At 40.4% G+C, this 20,395-nt stretch overlaps 1 protein-coding gene across 1 annotated transcript in view; it reads right to left on the bottom strand.

Moving 5' to 3' along the window:
• The window catches only part of LOC137882146 (integrin alpha-11-like), a 46,620-nt gene extending 27,344 nt beyond the window's left edge, over positions 1-19,276 (bottom strand). Inside the window, 5 exon segments of the mRNA XM_068724291.1 lie at positions 74-165; positions 638-750; positions 10,785-10,899; positions 19,203-19,251; positions 19,253-19,276. Of these exon segments, the coding sequence (XP_068580392.1) occupies positions 74-165; positions 638-750; positions 10,785-10,899; positions 19,203-19,251; positions 19,253-19,276 (393 nt within the window).
• Between the last annotated feature and the right edge of the window lie 1,119 nt (positions 19,277-20,395).

Raw genomic sequence — 20,395 nt, 5'->3', positions numbered from 1 at the left:
GGTTCTGGAGCAGCAGAGCGTCACTTTATGTTATTTCTCAAAAAAAGATAAATCCAATAAGTTATAAACTAACCACAAAGCTGTTGTCTTTAGGGTTCGATGTGAGCGTCATTCCCAGCCTCATCTTGTCCTTTCGCTCCGATACGTTGGTCAGAGATATCCTTCCTTGAGGGAAAATGAAACTCACTGAGAGGATCTTGGATGCACAGATCATATGTACATAAATACATGCACTATCCTTCAGACAGAAGGTCCACCATCTGGGACTTTGGTTTGTTATTGCTGTCTGGGCAGCCAAAGCATCGTCTACATCCTCAGACCTAAACGTTTACGTGTGCCTTCCTAACCAGCACAACACATGGTATGAAGGTATGAGAGAAGCATGCGGTGAGATGCGTGGTATAACACACATGTGGAAATGTCCATAAACAATTAAAAAACATTGTAAAATGTGGAATGATTGGTATGGTACCCACACTCCTGTCTCACACATGCCACCATGATGCAGAAAAAGCGTGCAGACATATAAACACTTATACATGCATATTCAGATGATTTGCAGTCATGACTGTTACTGTGTGTGGTGTATCTTGTGATTCTCTGGTGAAAAAAAAAAAAGTGTGCGGTGATACTATACCTAAGTTGAGCTTGGAACAGCCGTTGCCATTGGTTCGTCGGCTCAGCGAACATTTATAAATATCCCCTGTCTGGTAGGGGCCATTCATTTCATACGGAGCGCCTACTAATAACCTGCAAAGACACAAAATCCCACAGTAAGCGTCACTGAATATATATATATATACATATTTATATTAAAGTGTGCTTTGCACAATGTCTCGAATGTTATTTATTGTCTGTTAACAGTGAACTTTTGATAGTAAAAGCAAGATCGACAACAACTTTTGTTCTATGCCAGAGTAAGTCTCTGTCTGGTGTCTAATCAGAATTGGACACACGAAACACATGGGCTGACCTAGAAGGTTTTAAACTGTATTTATCCATGGAGGTTAACTAAGCATGTTTAATCATGTCAGGCAGTATAGACTTCCCATTCATAAACAGTTTCACCAGTACAACCATTCATCTCCTGCCAGTCACATCCTCAAGATGATGCCATATGTCCTTTGAACATTCGCGTGAAAAAAGATTTTGCATTCGCATCAAGGATAGCTTTGCAGCAGTTTTGGAATCATTTATTTTTCAGAATTTCATTCAATGATACTTTCATTGGGGACTCTGAGGAAACAGCTATTTCATTTCATGAGAGCTTAGAGTTGAATCAGAGAAATGTTGTCGTCATAGACCATCATAGGATTTAGATTTCCTCAGACAGCAGCGTGTTGGAAGCGCTGGACATTCTTTTCACATGACCTAGCGTTTGTGAGGAGTCGGTCCGGCACTTGACTTTACCAGTGGCTTTCCTGTGTGGGGTCAGTGTGGTCTTATAAATGCCACTAAAAGGTTTTAGATGACTTGATGTGATGGAGAATATAAAGCCATCTGGCGTGGTTACTTCGCGACTGATGGTGGGACATAAAAGCCTTAAGGGGAGCCAGAATTCACATGAATGTCACAGATAAGAACTCTCCGTGTTCGAAGCGAAAAGACCCATTTCATTCATTATTGAGGACCTCCATAAAAGTCCCGTAGGGTTTTCACTCTATGTCTTGTGATGCGTGTCTGTTTATCACGTAGTACCTTGAGAGTAAATGCATCACTATTTCAACATCTCAACACTGCCTCAGGTTTTAACATATGTTAACAGACAGAGTAACATGACACTGCATGCTCTATCTCTCCATGGGGAATTTTTTACATTGTACATACATACATTACAAACCATATACAGTTTACAACTTGTTCCCCTAAACCATAAATAGATACAACAATATCAGCATTTATAGTAATAGAGAACAGCAATAAAAATAGAGTAGATTACCTCCAGCTGTGTTATAAATCTAACACATAATGGAGTAAACTGTGCTAATAATGCTTTAAATAATCACGGAATCATAGTCATAAACGTCGTAGTTTAGTGTTACATTTAAATAGTTCTGTAAAAGGCAGGGAGTTAAATAAGGCTAACTTTTTTTTTTTTTACATGGTTGTTTGTTGGACATAAGATTTTTTTTGCAGCTATTTCACTTTCTTTTCAAATTCAATCCTAAACTTGACCGATTCAAGCATTCCATGGCAAGTTGTAAACTAATCACATTACAGAAAAAAACTTCAGTAAATACAGTTGGTCAACTAGGAATTCAAAGAAGTGGGCAGTCCAAATGAAAATCACAGGGGAAGCAGCGGGCAAAGGAACAATTCCCAGCTCAGTGGTCCCCCAAAGGAAAGACACTTGACACTACTTTATAGCAGAGGCAGACTGTGGACAACTTCCTGCATGGACTTCTAGGTCAAAGTCTGACAAAAAAAAAGAATGACAGATCTTGAATTTAAGGATTTCTAGGTCAGGTTCATGATCCCCAAAGTACCGTATTTTTCGGACTATAAGGCGCACTTAAAATCCTTAAATTTTCTCAAAAATTGACAGTGCGCCTTATAATCCAGCGCGCCTTATGTATGGTTACTTGTTGTGCTTATTGATCGATTTTATGTGGTACAATGCGCTCAAAAATCTGTCGAAATATGTAAGTACGACTTTGGTAAGCAACGAAGCCGCTCCGCTCAATGGATATTCGGAGCATTACGGTACGCTGTGTCACTACCTGATCGGCCCCGTAACAGGAATGTAATGTCTAAACTAAAAGTCAAAATCGATCAATAAGCACAACAAGTAACCATCGGTCGCAACTGTCATCCGAGCTTTCACGAAAGCTGGAATCATCACTGAACAGCCGATAATGGCCGATAACAGCAACAAGACTGACTCGGAAAATGACGAGAGGGATTCGGGCATTCTTGATGCCGAAATCGCACAGCTGTTTCACTCAGACACTGAAGATGAAGAATTCGATGGATTTGTGGAAGAGGTATGAATCGATAAGTGAGCGTATTTTTCTGTACCGGTATTTGTTGTTACAACTGAGTTGAATAAAGTTTGACTTACCGGACTGTGTTGTTTTGCTTAATGCGCCTTATAATCCGGTGCGGTTTATGTGTGAACATAGACACGTTAATTCACAGTGCGCCTTATAATCCGGTGCGCCTTATAGTCCGAAAAATACGGTAAATAAATTGGTAACAAAAAGCTGTGTACTCAGAGTCTCGCCTTGTGTAATCACATAAGGTTTGTATGACATAATATGATGTTCATGACTTCGGAGGACGTCAAAGGTGCCCTAGAGATTGTAATGTAATAATTATACACTTTGTTGCATTTGATATTATTTATGAGTTTGTTGCAGAACACATTCCTTAAGATACAAAAGACTGTATTCATCATCGCAACCACCATTCAACTGATCAGGTCAAGAACAACAGCCGATACGAGTTGACAATCAATCAGGAGTTTCTGCAAAACAGTAATGCCTTGTTCAAAAATGTTTTCTGTCTCTCTGCAAGTTAGTCTCACGAGGAACAGCCTGAAAAGGCATTTAGACTTCGCGCTCAACAAGAACTTTAAAATGATTCAGCTCAAATGTCAAATGGTTTCATCTGTTTTGTTCTATAAAAGCAAAAATCCTGCAATTCACCGCAAAACATAACATAACTGCTGCATATAATTCATCACCAGACCAACTTTGGCATTGCAGGGATTAATAAAGTTGTATTGATTTAAAAAAAAAAAAAGAACGTGCAATTCCATGACGACTGGGCAAACTCCTGCTGAGGAAGACTGTGTGATATCATAAAGCTCCAGAACAGAAGAGGAACGTGTGGCGAGACTGTTTGATTCACTACTGTTTTCAGGGTCAAGAATGAACTTTCAGTCTGGAGCTTACTGTTTGATGTCATTTGGCATGCTATCTCTATTTGTTTACTTCATTTAGGGAAGCTGTACCAGTGATGCGTGGTATATTTAAGGGCATATATACAGAAACATATTGATGTGACATTTTACAGCAGCGATGAGGACAAGAGGAAATGTTGTTCAAACAGTCCATCAGCTCACATCAAAGAGCGACTCATATGGAAGTAAGCTTCAATGTTGTTGCACCTGAAGCCAACTTTTTAAAGTTTAAAGAGACTCTGGAAGTAATTTTCACCACAGTGGCTCCAACAGTGCTCATATTTTCATAGCTATGAATATCATGATTATGACTTCAGCTATTGCTGTCCGTTGGCAAGAGGAGACACTGCAGCAGGAGTTCAGGTCAGGATACATCTACCTTGATGAAAAGGGACCATTGTTGCCTTTGACTTGGACACGAGCCTTGGGACCTCCTGAATTTCACCAGAAGCTGTTCAAACAATCATGTTCCAGAGCTCATTAGGGTCGAACGTTAGCCCCGGTGCATCATCGCTGCAGGAATGGTAATGACACCGAAAGAAATAACTTGACCCAAAATGAATGCGTGGACATTTTCTACCATGGTTACTGGGGGATACAGGATTTTGGGGTTTTGAGAAAGCGCCATCCCCAAGCACAGGCTGTCATTAATGTGGTAATGCATTTTTTTTTTCATATTTGGAAGGAAGAGATGTATACGCTGTGAAACCACATCCCTGCCCTAAACATGAGCGTGCTACTCCAATGTCAGGACTCGCGCTTGCTCATCACATTCCATTTGTCTGCATTAACAGAATATATGTTCAGTTGTTAATGTTGCCTCATAATTCTGATGAATTGTAGTGATCACATAATCATTTTCCAAAGACATGCATTTAGCGCGTCCACTTCTCTGGAGAGCATTGACCAGACAGTGACAGGGTGACTTATGAGGAAGCACATGCTTGTTGCTTTAATTCATTGTCCCACAAAGCATGTTGGTGTTTCTCTGCTCACACAATGAGCTTTCTTTGTCTCATTCTGAGGTGTATTTTTAGCCACGCTAGCGGCTAATGTTGGTCGGTCGGTCCATCACTTTCCTCCTGACTGAAATATCTCAAAAGCTATGGGGTGGATTGGATTGGATGATATTTGTACAGACATTCATGGTCCCCACAGGCTGAATCCGGCTGACTTTGGTGGTCACCTGACTTATAGCATGACAAGCAGGTCAAAGTTTTCACTTATCCAGTAATCTATCTCAACATCTGCAGGCTGCCCCTGCGTCTTAGAGATTCAGTGTAGATTATCTCTACTGTCCATAATAAAAGCTTACAATCCCCAAAAACACACAAAATATATACAGTATACAACATCTACATGGATTGCCACACATTTACAATTATGCTTCTCCTCAGGATGAACTGAAATAACTTTGATGGTCGCTTAACTTTAATTGACGCGACAATTCAAACGTGTCCAATACTCTAGTCATTGACCAAATACCTGCAAAACTAATGACATTCCTATTAAGCTCAGTTGTAATCTGTGTTTAATGCTAATTAGCCAACATTTGCATGCTAACACGCTAAGCTAAAATGGTGACGGTGGTAAACATTACCTCCTAAAGGTCTGTTAACATTGTCATTTTGATCATGTTAGCATAAAGCTCACAGAGTAGAGTCCTATTTTGGCTATATTCAATCTAACAGGTATGGTCCAACTTAAATGGTGTGAAATATTTCAAACCGATGACGTGGGCATTGCAATGACAAGACCGTGAGTGTTGTGTCGAAATTAAAATTCAATAGATTGAATTCTGTTTTTCTACCGAGCTCAGGAGGTGTAAAAACACTTTGCTTTGCAAACGGCCTAAATAAAGGGAACCCTATTTAAGGCCAGAGCTGAAAGACTTCACAGACTGCCTGTAGTTCTTTGTGGTGTGCAACTCGTAACTGAGCTAAAGAGTAAAGGTCAGGTCTCCATTGACGAGACCTGGTGCTACTGCAGAAAAATAAACAGTGGGAATAGAAAGGGGGAGGCATCTGTGCTGTATGGCTCAAGTATGCAGGTTTGTGTATCCCATCAGGTTTAAACACCCAAACTTTTCACCAATTGGAGGTGAAGTGGCCTCTTCTCACCTCCCCAAAGAGTGTCGGCTCTGGCAGAGTGTTTAGAGCCCCATGATGCTCAGTAGACGCGTGCGGAAATGACACATTCTTGACATTGTGACCTTTCCTCAACTTGGTAGCTCTATAAGCACTGATGGACAGAAACTGTCAACAGACCTGACAGCGATGTCTCAACTTCTCGATGTATCTGAAGCCAAATATTGTGAAAATAGTCATTTTTCCCTTGCTCACTTAAACACCACATGCTTGGATAAGGGGAAAAAATAGTGTACTACACAAACAGCTTTTTTTTATACATCTGTGAAACATAAAAGCTCTTTAATATAACGTTTCCAAGAACACTTGAATTAACAAGCACTATTTCCTTAATTAGTTCCTTAAAGAACTCCTTTTGAATTGCCTTCAATTGATCTGGATGCTTCTCTTACTTCAGGTCTTAAAAATGCTATTTTTTTTTTACAGAGTCACTTTCCAGCTGTGATCCGGTTCCTATCCAAACACACAACTGAGGGTTTTGAGAAATCAGACTGGAAAAGTTGACAGCACTGCAGTCCAGCACAGATGCTAACCGGCAACATCAGTGATCGCAAAAATTCTCTCGAAAGCTCAGTTAAGGTGAAACTACTTGAGGGGAAAGTGATGGTAGAAAGTTGAAAAGCATAAATGTCCAGGGATAGTGTAGACTGTCCATTGCAATTCCTTAAAAGTGTATCACTCAAATACATGTTTCTAATTGAAGTGTGAAGTCACGTTCGTAAATATAGTGAATACAAAGATCAGGACTTACAAATCCAAACAATGAGCAGAAAAGCCCCCCTGAAGTTCGGACACTTAGTGAGCACATGTTCCAATGAAGAGTTGCTGTCTGGCACTTCAAAGATGCATTTTTTATAGCTTGAAACCAAAAATAGCAGATTCTGTCCCAATCAGCACAGACCGTTGACTCATCAACACATTCATCTTGGGGAAAACAAATACAAATCTCGATCAAACCTCTGGGTTGACACCACATGAAAATGGGAGACATGTGGAGACAAAGTCACAACAGCAGCAGCATGACGCTGATCTGGGACCAGTTATGAAGAACAACTGAATAAAAGTACTGTAATTAAGTACAAGTCTTCTGCCATTTCATGATACTTTAGACTTCTAATTCATTTCAGAGTGAATAAAGTATAAATATACAGTATAATTTAATCTAACAAACAGTGTATAAAGCAATGAAAAGTAAGATCCAATGTTTAAATATATATATATATATATATATATATATATATATATATATATATATATATATATATATATATAAAAACTCCCTGTAACAAAGGCATTCTGCCAAACAAATACTATGTACTGAAGTGCATTTTGCTCATTTAGATTTACTTCTGTACCCTTTTGAAAGCAGTGCCTCTCTTGTGAAACAGCATTTTTATATTATGGTATGTTTTCTGATAAGAAGTGGATGTTCATATCATTTGGGCAACCTCTCACTGGTGATATATAAAACTATCTCGAGCAGCAATATCTTTGGTTTAGATGCGCGGATGTCGATGAAACAAATGAAGTCTTGTCGGGATTGAAGACAACATTATTTTTGAATCATTTTAAAGATCCTAATGACACTCAATAGCATCGCGTTTTCACATCCCCATCAGATCCTGCAACATTCCTGCAGTCCAGCTGAGAACCGTCAGACTATGCATCGCACACACACTCCCACAGACACAAACACAAATATACTGTACAAGCTAGAGTCTGTGCACGCAGCTGTGTGTTCCCATATCCACACCTACGCACACTGTTGCACTGACTAAACAGTCTTTTTGAAACTAAACTCCTCTGGATGAGTAAGTTGTCTGACGGGACGAAAGACGAGTCAATGACGAGGTGGGTCACAGAGTTTGACAGTATACATTGTTATCAAATAAAAATAATTTGAATCAATTAGAAGACTTTCCACCACACAAGTGTGGAAGACTTCAAATATCATATTGCTTATGATAAAGATACTCTCATACCAGATGTATGAACACTTATTAAAGAAGCCAAAACCCCCCAATCCCTTTGGTTCGACGCTGTTTTTACAGTCTGGTCTGAACTATTCTTCCACTGCAAGTGTTCTCACCTCGTTCTCAGACATTTACTGTACCTCAGTTTAAGCAGGGTCTCTGGTGACCTTATTCCACACAAATCAGCCTCATCAGACCTTTTTTACTTCTGGTAGTCACGGTTGGCTCTGACGGTTGCTCCGAATGGAACTTGGATTTAACAGTGTAATCCACTCCGTCGCTGACATGTGCAAAAGGGAGACTTTGACATCTGTGAGTTGGCAGCTCTTGATAGTTTGTCACTTCACTCTCCAAGTTTGTCACGTCTCTGCCTGTACACCAAGAACACACACGTTTGCAGCCCTTCACCTGAACCTTAAGGGATAAGGCGAGTGATATTCAGAATTTGTATTATTGTACAACAGTCTGAAAAGACCAAAACACACCATGTGTGTGCTGTCTTACTGTGCGTGGTTCCTACTGAAGGAAAAATTAAATAAATAAATATATATATATACGTATATATTTGTAAACAATAATAAAAACACCAGGCATCCTTGCCATCACAAGCCTTACCTGAAACTGAATCTACACTTAAAGTAATAATCTCAATGGTTTTCATTTAAATAACTGTATGTTAAGTCACTATCTATCACCCAATGAGGTAAAGCTGAATTAGCCCTATTACAAACTGGTTGTCTGTGGCGACATTTTTCGGGAAAAATCACAAGCGGTGCATTCTGGGAAGTGAGATCCAAAAACACACCTCCAAATAAATCTCAACCCTTAAACTGTCTAAAATGCCAGAACTTACCAAGACATGGGATGCTCTCAATCAGCTTCTAGCTGTTTATTATTTGTTATCAACGGACATTGTGATGTGTGATGAGATAAAGCAGAGGAACATAGTGATTTCATTGCCAAGTGCAATGTTTTGAAGCTTCTTTATATGAATACAATACTCTCTCAAACATACACACGAGGGTGATGGATAACTTGTCAGGAGGAACAGTCAGGATGGGCCAGTAAGGCCAGTATGGCGTTTACTGCGTATGCTGTACACTGGTCCCATTATGTTAGCAGAGCAGTTCTTAATATTCAAATTAGAATTATACCATAGACCTGATGTTTGAGGCAACTAATGACCAATAGCCCAGTTCTACCACAATGTTGTTGCAACAATAATTAGATTACAACTAACAACGCTTCTGTTACACTTATGCTGTGACTGATGTGAGTGTTTTCTGAACTATCACCCTTATGGTTAAGGTTTAGGGTTTTATATATATATATATATATATATATATATATATAGAGAGAGAGAGAGAGAGAGAGAGAGAGAGAGATGCCAAAATGCTGCACAGCCGTTTTCATTATTGTGAGGAAGGATTTTACTGCTCTGGCAACAATCACTTTATGATTCATACGTAAACAGTTGTACGGCGTCCACGTTTCAAAGTATCAGCAATCAGTTAGTTTGTATGTCTTTTATTGGCCAATGCAATGTGTTTTTTTTTCAGACTGAAGCTACATTTCATTGCTGTGAAAGTTGAGCCAGGTTAGACTCTTTTGCCAAACAGCCCTGTGTTTATTTGCTGTCGGGCCATCTTCGCATTGTTCCTATTCAAGTGAATGAGGGGGATTCATGTATTCATGTAGTGCTTCTTTCTGTCCGAGACTGTGTGTTCGGTTAGGGAAACTTCTGGCTATTTTTAGTTTTACTAAAGGGGTTGATTGCTAGAAGGAGACAAGATGCGAACCATAGTTATTGTCACATGCATTGTACACCCAAGCATCCACCCTAAAAAAATGATAATACTTAGGGGGCACAGTCATTATTTGCTTGTCAGGAAGTTGTAAACAAAGGTTGTTTCAAACATTTAAACAAATGACCAACGCTATGATTTTTCTGGGAAAGGCAGTCTGGAAGCTATTGAAGTCAGAGAGAAAAAAAAAACAGACATATAAAAATATATATACAAACCAAACAAATGATTTACGCATACAACACACAACACACACTCACACACACACACACACACACACACACACACACACACACACACACACACACACACACACACACACACAGAAGCACAGCTGGAATTTGGCATGGTACTAGCACAGTGTTTGCTACCAGAGATTTTGGGAAAGCCAGAGACTAATTTTGGCCACCACACGGTGCCAGTTGGCCGAATAATAGTATGCATCAGGAGTCAGTTTGTGCTATGAGGTAACATGATGAATGAGAGGTATCCAGCTCGGTATATAGTTTGTTTTGCAAGCACAAATTAATCGGAGGAAACTTTGCACACATCACAGGAGAGGTACAGTAAATCACTATCTTTCTGGGGAAAAAATGTCTCACTGCCAATTCAGACAGTCTGTAAGCACTAACGGCTTCTCTTTTGTGTTTTAATAATCGTAATGTACTTGACCTCTTAATCCTAGCCATAGATCACAACATTCTGGCTGTTTTATAGAAGCTAAAAATATGCATCATAATAATAAAAATGTATGCCATAAAAGATAGATGATTGAATCACTGTGGCGTCAGAAGCCATAATATTGTCAATACAGCAGCTGCCCAGTTGCTGAAATCAATTGATTTAAATAAACACAACTTTTGTCAAATTGCTGTAGAGTGGTACTTTACAGAAAACATCAACGGGGTATAATCGTTTGCATCGCAGAAGTGTGTAAATCATATCAGCCTCTTACCACTTTTCACCTCCAGCAGCAACGTGTTGCTGAACGGTGTATCCAAACTGGGCTTGTTTTGGGCCTTTGATGATCCTGTGGTTCTTTGTGTCGATGTTGAAGCAGTCATGGAAGCCTTGAAACAGAAAAAAGACCATTTTCATCAGGAGATGCCATTAATGACCTGACGTTACCGAGTTCTATGGCATTGGTATAATCTGTGCAGAACATCTAGTTGTCAGTGCCTCGTGTATATCTTAGCTTCATGGATGTCTGTACTGAAAGAAACATTTACATTAACACTGATTAGACCTCAACATCTGGCCAAAGTGCAACAAACAGCTGCAAGATCATCCTTACTCATCATTAAAATAATCCGTAACTGTCTCGTGTCTCCAGTCTAAACACAGACTTCCCTCATAAAGAAAACAATTATTAATTGTATACGTGTTGCTGAGTCACATTTGACATTCTTCCATCAGAAATCTGCAGACCTAAAGGGATTTTGGTTAAGCAGCGCAGCATCAACGTGACCACCTACACGACCGAAGTTTTCCTGCCATAACAACTTTTTGACCTATCTGACATAAGACATATCATAGGCGTGAATCTGTTGCTAGACAGATGGAGAGTTTGTGATTTACATTTCAGAGGTGAAGGGAGGAGCTATTAAGAAATTACAGCAAAAAAAAAAAACTGCACCACATCAGTACCTAATATCTTGAACGTACAATGGACCCTTTGCTAAGCCACGCCTACCACTGCTACTCCGTCAAGCTGTCAGAGCTACCATGGAGCCCACACTGTCACTAACTGCACTCTCCCCATAAATATTATCCACGTCTTGGAAAAATTAAAAGCGATTTCAAAGAGATGCAGACAGAAGGGTCTATGATATGTGTTTGAAGGATATACTGTATCAGGATGTCAAAGTGATTCAGAAGCAAAAACAGGTTAAAAAGATAAAGATAGAAGCTTAGGCCTACGGATCACGGTTGTAAAAATGAACCACCACATCACCTGGCATGTCACAATGTCTTCGAGACTGAAGACAATGAATTTAAGGCAGAACACTGTTCCTGTAAAGCCGGCTAGGTCTTTATTCACTGTAACAACGGAGGCAATAATACGATTGGTAAGGAAGCTCAGCGAGGAGTTTTGTTTTGATATTGCAGTTAATAGATGGCGAAGTGTAACCTGACATGTACAAAAAGGGTAACAAGTTAAAGCTGCTGTTGGACCTCATCAAAGCGAATCTGGGTTTTTTTTTCCGATCGAGCACTTAAATTTCTCTCACATTTTTTGACAGCTTACCAGGTGGTAGAAAAGAGCAGCGAACAGTCTGTTTTCAATTAAAATACCAATCGCAGAAGGTATTTTTTTTTTTTCCAGATCTTGCATGTCACCAAGTTACCCATTATGGCTCATTAATTGTGATGGCATTATTTGGCTTTTAAATTTCCATCAAAAGAGGAGGACTCTCTGTGAGGACTTGGAGGTGATGAGATTTTCCTTTTGGCGGAGGAGAAGGGGAAAAAGCGTAATCGTCTACCACTCTGACTTCCTCTCAATCCATCTCTCTCCGTTCATCTGTCTTCTACTTAATCTCCTGCTGATCTCTGTCTCACCAGTTGCCAGATGTATCGTGAGTGTGTGTGTGTGTTGATCAGTGTTGCTCCATTGATGTGTCAGCTACTGTGTGGTCAAGGATCATGTCAACCTTTACACTACAGCTCACTGATACTCTAAATCCACAAATATACAAAGTTAGATTGGGAGCTATTTCATTTCAGGGCCAAAAAATGCATGAAGAAAAGGAAAGTAAGAGGGAAAGTTAAGCGGACTCTTTAAGCTTAATGACACAAAAAGGGTTTGTTTAGTAGGAGTTTAAGATGATTGCTTGAAAATAAAGTGCTTTCTCACAGTTTAATAGCACAGCTGAGCTGAAAGCACAAAGGCCTCTTCTTTAACGTAAACCACCAACAAACTCCCCCACAAACTCTCTTACATCTCTGTGGCGCTTGACTACACACTCTTGGGCTTATTCAATCCCTCGCACTCACGCTAAACGACCCCACTCTCAGCTCACTCCCCATGTGGGAGGCTCTGGGGTCACGTCAAGTAAAGTGAGCCTTATTTCTTCCCTGCATGAGGAAACACAGCTCAATGTAAACAACAAAATGAAGGACTGCTCAACAAAGTTGGAAAACTTGTAAAATTCAAATTAACCCTCAACAAAGGACAGCTGAGGTCAAAATCAAGACGGTTGTACCCGGGGTTCTCTTGTAATGATGTCACTCAAAAGTGAATCACTTTATGACTTTTCACTGGCAGTTATTAAGCCGACTCTACGCACCTAACGAGCCACAGGTATGTGATTGTGCAGGTTAGAATGCTACATAAAATATATATTAATAAAGCGAATCAGGCTATTACTCACCGTTAATGGTGAGTATAGCATCTGTTTTCACTTGTATCCCAGTGATACTCATCTTCATTGCCAAGATAAATCGAGAAACCCACGTTACCCACATTGCATCACTAGTTGATGTCAAGGACTGTGTGTCCCAAAACTCCCCAGACGCAACAATGTGTACTGGTCTGCTGTTAGGAAAACTACAGCGTTTTAAACACACCTCACAAGAGGTTGCTTTTCTTTGCTAACCATGAAAAACAATAACTGTCAGTTAGATATAGACAAAACTCTCAAACACCCCCCCCCCCCCCAAAAAAAAAAACAGACCAACATTTTGATAGATGAAGTTGTGTGTTTTTTTTTTTAGTTGATTGTCAATTCAGTGTCAATGTGTTGGTTTGGAGGCGTGTCAAATACAAAAAGTTTGTTGTGTAGCAGTTTGTGGTCTGGCTCCATACAACACCAAGCAAGATCTAGCTCTGGAGGTCCCTTAAAGTGCTTGTATACTTCCTCAGAACCGCGTGTCACATGTTCCTGTGTTTGCTTTTATGCAGTGATTGGCCAGCTGAGCAAATTAAGTAACTATTTCTGTCCCGTTTCATGTGAACAACATGAACGGCTTTCAACGTGAAATGTATAAATGAGCATCGCGTCTTCCTCCTCTGTGTGACAACCTTCCAGTGTGGCTCTTCTTAACAGCTAAGACGTGGTCGGACAACACGTTGTACGGACTTTTTCTGTGTTTTCTATGTGTGCATTTCTTCAACAAACTCCGGTTCTTTCTGTTATTTATTTTCAGTCTCTCCTTTTTCTAATTTATCTATATATGAAGCAGAGTTCTAAAGTCCTGACATACGTGTACATTTTTCGATTAGGGTGAAACATTATCAACTTGTATGAACAGTTCTCTGTATCACTTTGCGTCTGATCACATCTTTACATTGAAGTAATAAGAAACTGTGTCTCCTCTAAAATTAACTTTATGTTCTGTCTTAATACATAATTGAAGTTGATACTCAATCTTGCAATGCGGTCACACCAGCCGTGACGCCACATTGGGCCAGGAGTGTAAAATGGGGGGGGGGGGGGGGGGACCATTAACCCCCCTCCTCACTTCCTATCTTCCTTCTTACGGTGCCTTCATTTTGGTCTCAACCACACAACCGTTAAGTTTCATGACTGCATCTTGCACGGTTGTGTCGCTATCATGGTGGCAACATCTGTCCACAGAAATATAAACACCTGGCAGAGAACTCAAAAGTCTAGGGCCCCAAGACGACATGTTGGCACGACGACCCACACACAGTCTCAAACAATACCAGAGTCGCGGCTGGTAATTACTAATGGTAGAGGGTTTTTTTGGTTGTTATCTAACAGATTTTCTGAGTGAACTGTGGGATCATTTTCACTATATTAGCATTATGTAATGAAGATGAGCCTCACCCGCACTTAGAAAGCCAGCCTATGGTGCTCCACCCCGGGCTAAAAGACAGTTGTTACCAAATAAGAAATCATATTTGACTCTACAGAGGGTGAAAGGACTCTTCATTGTATTTAGTAAGCACTCGGGTTGAATTATGACATTACGATTTCAGTTTCATGCATCGGGAGGTCAAACGGAGTCCAAATAGTTCCAAACAACATTTCTATGTTAAACACATGACACTACTTTTAAATCAGGATCAAAAGCGTCTAGGTATTGTAGAATACCGGGTCCAGCTGCAACGTCTTGTTTGCTACACGGCAGACAAGATAAGATGTATTTGTTTGGGTGAGCAGTTGTTTGCTCATGTTACATATTGAGCAGCTGTATTCCTCCAACAGAAATGTGACATTTTCTGCATTCCTTAGATACTGAATATTTTTGGAGCGTTATTAAGTTGTCCAAACAAATAGAAAACTTCCACTGTTCTTCAGTCAGTATCTGTCAAAGCCAGTGAATGAGTCATTCAGTTCTCAGGTCTGTCATGGGACCAGGAGTGTATCACACCTTGATTGGCACAACCATAGACCATTTGTTTTAAAATGAATGGCCATCACTGCCATGCAGACTGCTCATGTAAATATTGACACATTCTCCACATCGCTCATTTCCTGTTGCATGAATGGCTCACATGTTCAGCTGGTGTTTGATCCAGACCCCAAACATCCTCGTGAAGTTTCTGTTTGTCTAGAAACATAAAAGGGGCGACTGGAAATAGATTGTTTGGAACAGACAGGTGCATGAAAATAAATACAAATCAGCAGGTAACTCTTGACAGTGTGGTGCAGCATAAATCATTTTGCGGATGACAGGCAGTGGGCTGCATCATTTTGAAGTCTCTCCGTCTTTGTTCAACTGGAAAACATGAATGTTAACCATTCTGGTGAGCAGATTTAATGCTAGGATGACTTTCAAGCATTTCAAATAAATGTCCCGAGATGAAATCAAAGAGAGGCTTGAAGTCTGACCAAGAAATGAGCGAACGCTGTCGGGAAAGTGTCAGGCATGAGAACGGAGGTGATCCGCTTTCCATTTCAAGCTACTAATGCGGCGGAGCGCTTTAATATTCACAGCAATATCAGCAGCTTCTTAACGCAAGGTCAGAGTCTAGCTGGGTTTCATGTGTACCGGCTTTCACGCCCAGATAAACAAACCTCAGGCCGGTGGCTGCCGGTGCGACCCAGATTAGTGCGCTGCTGCCTTTGGCCCAACACCAAGCTGCAGGAGCTCCACCACAGAGCCATAGAGCAGCCGGGACTGGTTTGGAGGCATCTTCATATCAGACAAGCATGATGCAGTTCTTTTGTATGTTGACACGGTGTAATATGGTTTAGGCTTTATGAAAACATAACGGTGCATCATGGTGATGAGTATAGATGCCGCGTTACTGCATCTGATTGGTGTTTCAACAAATATGAGAACTCCACATAAAATCCACCTCAAAAGCAACAGACTTGTACTGTTTTTCCATCGATCCATTCTGGGTTTCCATTACAATGGTTTTCTCTGGAAAGATATTTCACACTTGACAACACACGTTCAAAGATTTTGGCTCCTTATCTCACATTCACCCCACGCCAACGCAAACACCCTGGGACGCACGGGGTATGGAACCAGATGTTCCCAAATACGCAACAGCCAACTGGGCACTGATTAACAAGCTGTTGACCCTCTGAGCCAATAAAAAGCCCTCCGGAGATTCAAAACCAAAGTCTCTCGGGCACCGCGATATAAGACGTGCACCACCAGCTGTCACGCGCAACTGCATGACACTGTCAAGACGTGTGCATCGAATTAGTGAGTGTTAAGTTTGTTGTTACAGAAATAACATGATGAGGAAGTAGCATTGATCTATTTTGGCAAGTGTAACATTAACCAAGTGTAGCACTAAAACTTCAACAGACTATAAATGTTGTGAAACTACCACTACTGATTAATGAGCACATGACAGTAATTCAACTTTTGATGAATTTAAATAATTCATTTTGATGAGGCATTTAAATATGAACTGATATTCAGACATCCCAGGGCCGTTATATGTCAATATGCTACTGACATATCTAGTCTCACTAGATGCCAACAGACTTTTGAAAATCTGGACACTGAAAGATCCAAAAGCCATATCGACACAGCATGAAAGAATGAAGGAATCCCCGACCAAACCAGTTGTAATCAATCAAGATGTATTAACAAAGAAAACAACAGAGATGTGTGAAACTCCTGACAGACTTGTTGGCAGAGATACAGTAAATACATGGGATTGCTGGACGTCCTGGGAGGCTTTTTAGACTTGGAAAAAATTAGTTCTTGTAAATAAGATAATTACATTTAGTTGGTTTTATAAAATGGCCATGGAATTTGGACATTTTAAACTATATGCGTCTAATAAAATCATACAGGACACTTCACACAAAGCTTGAGTCAAGAGTTCAACACACTAATCAAGCTTTTTTGTTGAAATAAATCAATCTGTAATGTGAAGTGTTTCACAGAAACCACTCAAAAATAACCATCGAACTCCGATGATTTACGAGGATTTTTAGCCGGTGGTTTTGAATTTATGCAAATTTACAGTGTGGTTCAGTCTCACCACGGCCATGAACCACATTCTAAGCAGAAGCAAACTGTTTTCTGTAGACACTGTCCTTCCAAGACTAACAACAGCATTCATTGTTTCAGCAAATGCCCCAAAACAACATTGATTTACGTTTAAGTGGTAAAGCCCTCTAGCGGTCGTAGGAATAATTCATATTGTCTGTGGGAAGCAAAGGAGGAGACTGGGTGACATTATTACTGAGCCACCAAGAGTGGATAAGGCAAGAGGTCAAGGTAGTTGGAGACGTCGACAAAACTTTGGACTCAGTAAAGATCACTGATAATTGCGGAATAATTGCTTCATGTTAGCCACAGCAACTGTATAAGGTGATATTATGCAAGGGCTGAGTGTCTGTCAGCTAGTTCTGGAGTTCATCTGATCTCTAGTGGCCATAAACTGTAGCTGCAGCTGTAGTAAGGTGACTTAAAGGTGAGAGTAAGGCAGATTCATGCTATGGTATCAGTTAACTCAGTGGTGAAACAGAGTTGAGCACGGGTCATACGGCCTCCTACGTTTCCTTTGGGATGTGACCATTATATAATTGCTACCATGCACTTTTGAGGTTTACCCATGAAGAAAATACTTTGCCTCATTTTTTTTTTTTTTTTTTAAACATATCAATTGATTAGCATTGTCATTTTCAGTGCACTCTTCACCTTCTGCATCAATGTGGAAGTCATGGTGCAAACTCTTCACGACAGCTTGATCATCCCTGAATGGAGTGGCCACAGTGAACATCCGTTAAAATGAGGAAATTCATAAGAAGTTTAGATAAGAAATAAACTCTTCAGCACTATCCTGCTGGAATAGTGAAGTCTATATGAGATGGCCCTACTCAAAGTTGATGGGATCATTGATCCAAAAGTCCCAGGATTCCATAAACAGTAGACAAAAATGCAGCCTCCTTCTTGTGCGTCTGCCAAAACATCTCCCACCACAGCGAGCATCCAGTCCTTCTCCGCAGACTCCAGCTACAAGGTCAGTGTCTCCGTCACTGGGGCATCAGTCCAAGACTCGTTTCCAACAAATCAAACCAAATATTTACAATAGAGACTCCCTTGCTTAGTTTTGTTTAGTTATTTTCCAAATGTCTTAACCAAATGATTGATTAGTTTGTTCTTCTTTGACAAAATGCCAGTATTAACCTCAGGATGATGCAGCGTAACAGAAAAAGGAGTGAATAACGCTTCGTTGTTGAGAAAACGGCACAGCCACGGAGACAACATGCACAGTGCTCTATGGAAATGTTGGCCAACACACAGTGTGTTTAAACAACGTGGTTACAGTCCACAGTATGCCGGGTTCAACCATATAGAGTTCTCTTCTGTAGCGCTGCATCAGTTGCTTATGTTTTTACAGTATGTTAAAGGGGCAAAGTTGGCTTGATAAGCTCTGAAAAACACTTTGGTGCCTTTTAATATAACTAATATTATTATTCAACTTTCATTTGAGAGAAGAAGCCTGCTTCCAATGAGACACACGGCACCTCTGTGGACCTGCTTGGGGGGGGGGGGGGGGGGGGACAGAATATCCTTCGGTAAAGCCACTGAGCTCTGCCCTTCCTGTCTCTTACTATGACACTGGGTCAAGATGTCAGGTTATGATGTCATCCACACAGGCAGCCATTCATTGCGCTGAAGATATGCAGATATTACGGCTCCTTCAAGTGCAGAATATACTGTATGTGCACATAAAAAACCCCTTTGAAAGCGACAGTCTCAAAGTTTCCAGTTGCTGTTGGAACGAGTCAAAGTATAACTGACAATTAGAGAGCCATTATTACACTGCAAAGCTACATGTAGAGAGACATAAGGTCTGATTCAAGCACAACACAAGCATGTAGGGATGCTTTCAGTGCACACACACACTGAAGACAATAACACACACACACACACACACACACACACACACACACACACACACACACACACACATTTCACTCACCTATCTTCTGGCTGCAGATCCAGAGCAGGAGGAAGCAGTAGTACTCCATAATGTTTGCCGGTGCAAGCATGCATGTATGTGTGTGTGTGTGTGTGTGTGTGTGTGTGTGTCTGTGTGTGTGAGTGATGATTGCTGTGAGTGTGTATGTGGTGGGCCGAGGCAAAGAGACCCGGTGGCGGGCACAGTTAAAGATCCCACTGTGATTGACTCTAAGTCTAAGTTAAAGTGCTGCCTATATCTTGGGGAAGTAGGAGGAGACTGTAGAAGGAGAAGAAGAAGGAGGTCCACTCTGACACTGCAGGCAGGAGAACTCAGTCGCTCACACACACTCATTCAGCATAGTTTCACTGGGTCAAAACTCTTAAAAGGCTCATTTTTAGGCAGCGTCTTTTAGTAGTGGACTCTTCTGTCGTGAAAAGTATTTTTACGTAGGTTTACTCAAGTACTGTACTACAATTTTGACGTACTTGTACTTTATTTGAGTATTTCCGTTTCATGCTACTTTCTACTACGCCATTACACTTCAAAGGGAATTATACTCCACTGGATGTATCTGACACTTAGAGTTAGCTGCCTTTTCCATTAAAGAACATATATTGTGCATATATAGTATGGGGCTGCATTATTAACCTACCCAGTAGTATACGGAGTATGAAAAAGTGGCTCCACATTGAAAAACTACACAACCAAAATACTCTCACATATATATTCATTAGTGATAAAAACAGAACAATACAATATTCTATAATAGTATAACACATTAAAAGGAGCCATGCAGCATAATGAGCACTTTTAAAACTTTTAAATACATTTTTTTTTTTTTTACAGCAGAGATTCTCTTCATGGAAATTAATTGAAACACTGGACCAAAAAAAAAAAACCCCGTCTTCTGTCAGACTCCAGCTTTGCACCATGCGTGCTATCATCACCATCATGGCACAACCACAAAGTAACCAGTGTATTGAGAGTGGAACACAAATGTGGGGTTTGTATGTTACCTCATACCCCTGCAGCTGAACCATCCAGTCCTAACTACACAATGTATAATGATCCCACTTATGTGAAAAGACATAGTTTGTGTACATTAGCTCATTTTGTGGTCTTCTGCTAGATCTCCAATGCGCTACTTAACCACTGTATGTCACATAAATGCACATCTTTCTTAACACTGGCCGCATTTTCACTTTGGTTTG

Source organism: Cebidichthys violaceus, unplaced genomic scaffold (assembly GCF_023349555.1).
Source record: "Cebidichthys violaceus isolate CVI_PGR_0920_01 unplaced genomic scaffold, fCebVio1.0.p SCAF_30, whole genome shotgun sequence".
In the NCBI taxonomy this organism is placed as follows: domain Eukaryota; kingdom Metazoa; phylum Chordata; class Actinopteri; order Perciformes; family Stichaeidae; genus Cebidichthys; species Cebidichthys violaceus.
Note: the sequence above shows the minus strand (reverse complement) of the source record. Positions and strands in the feature narration are given on the sequence as shown.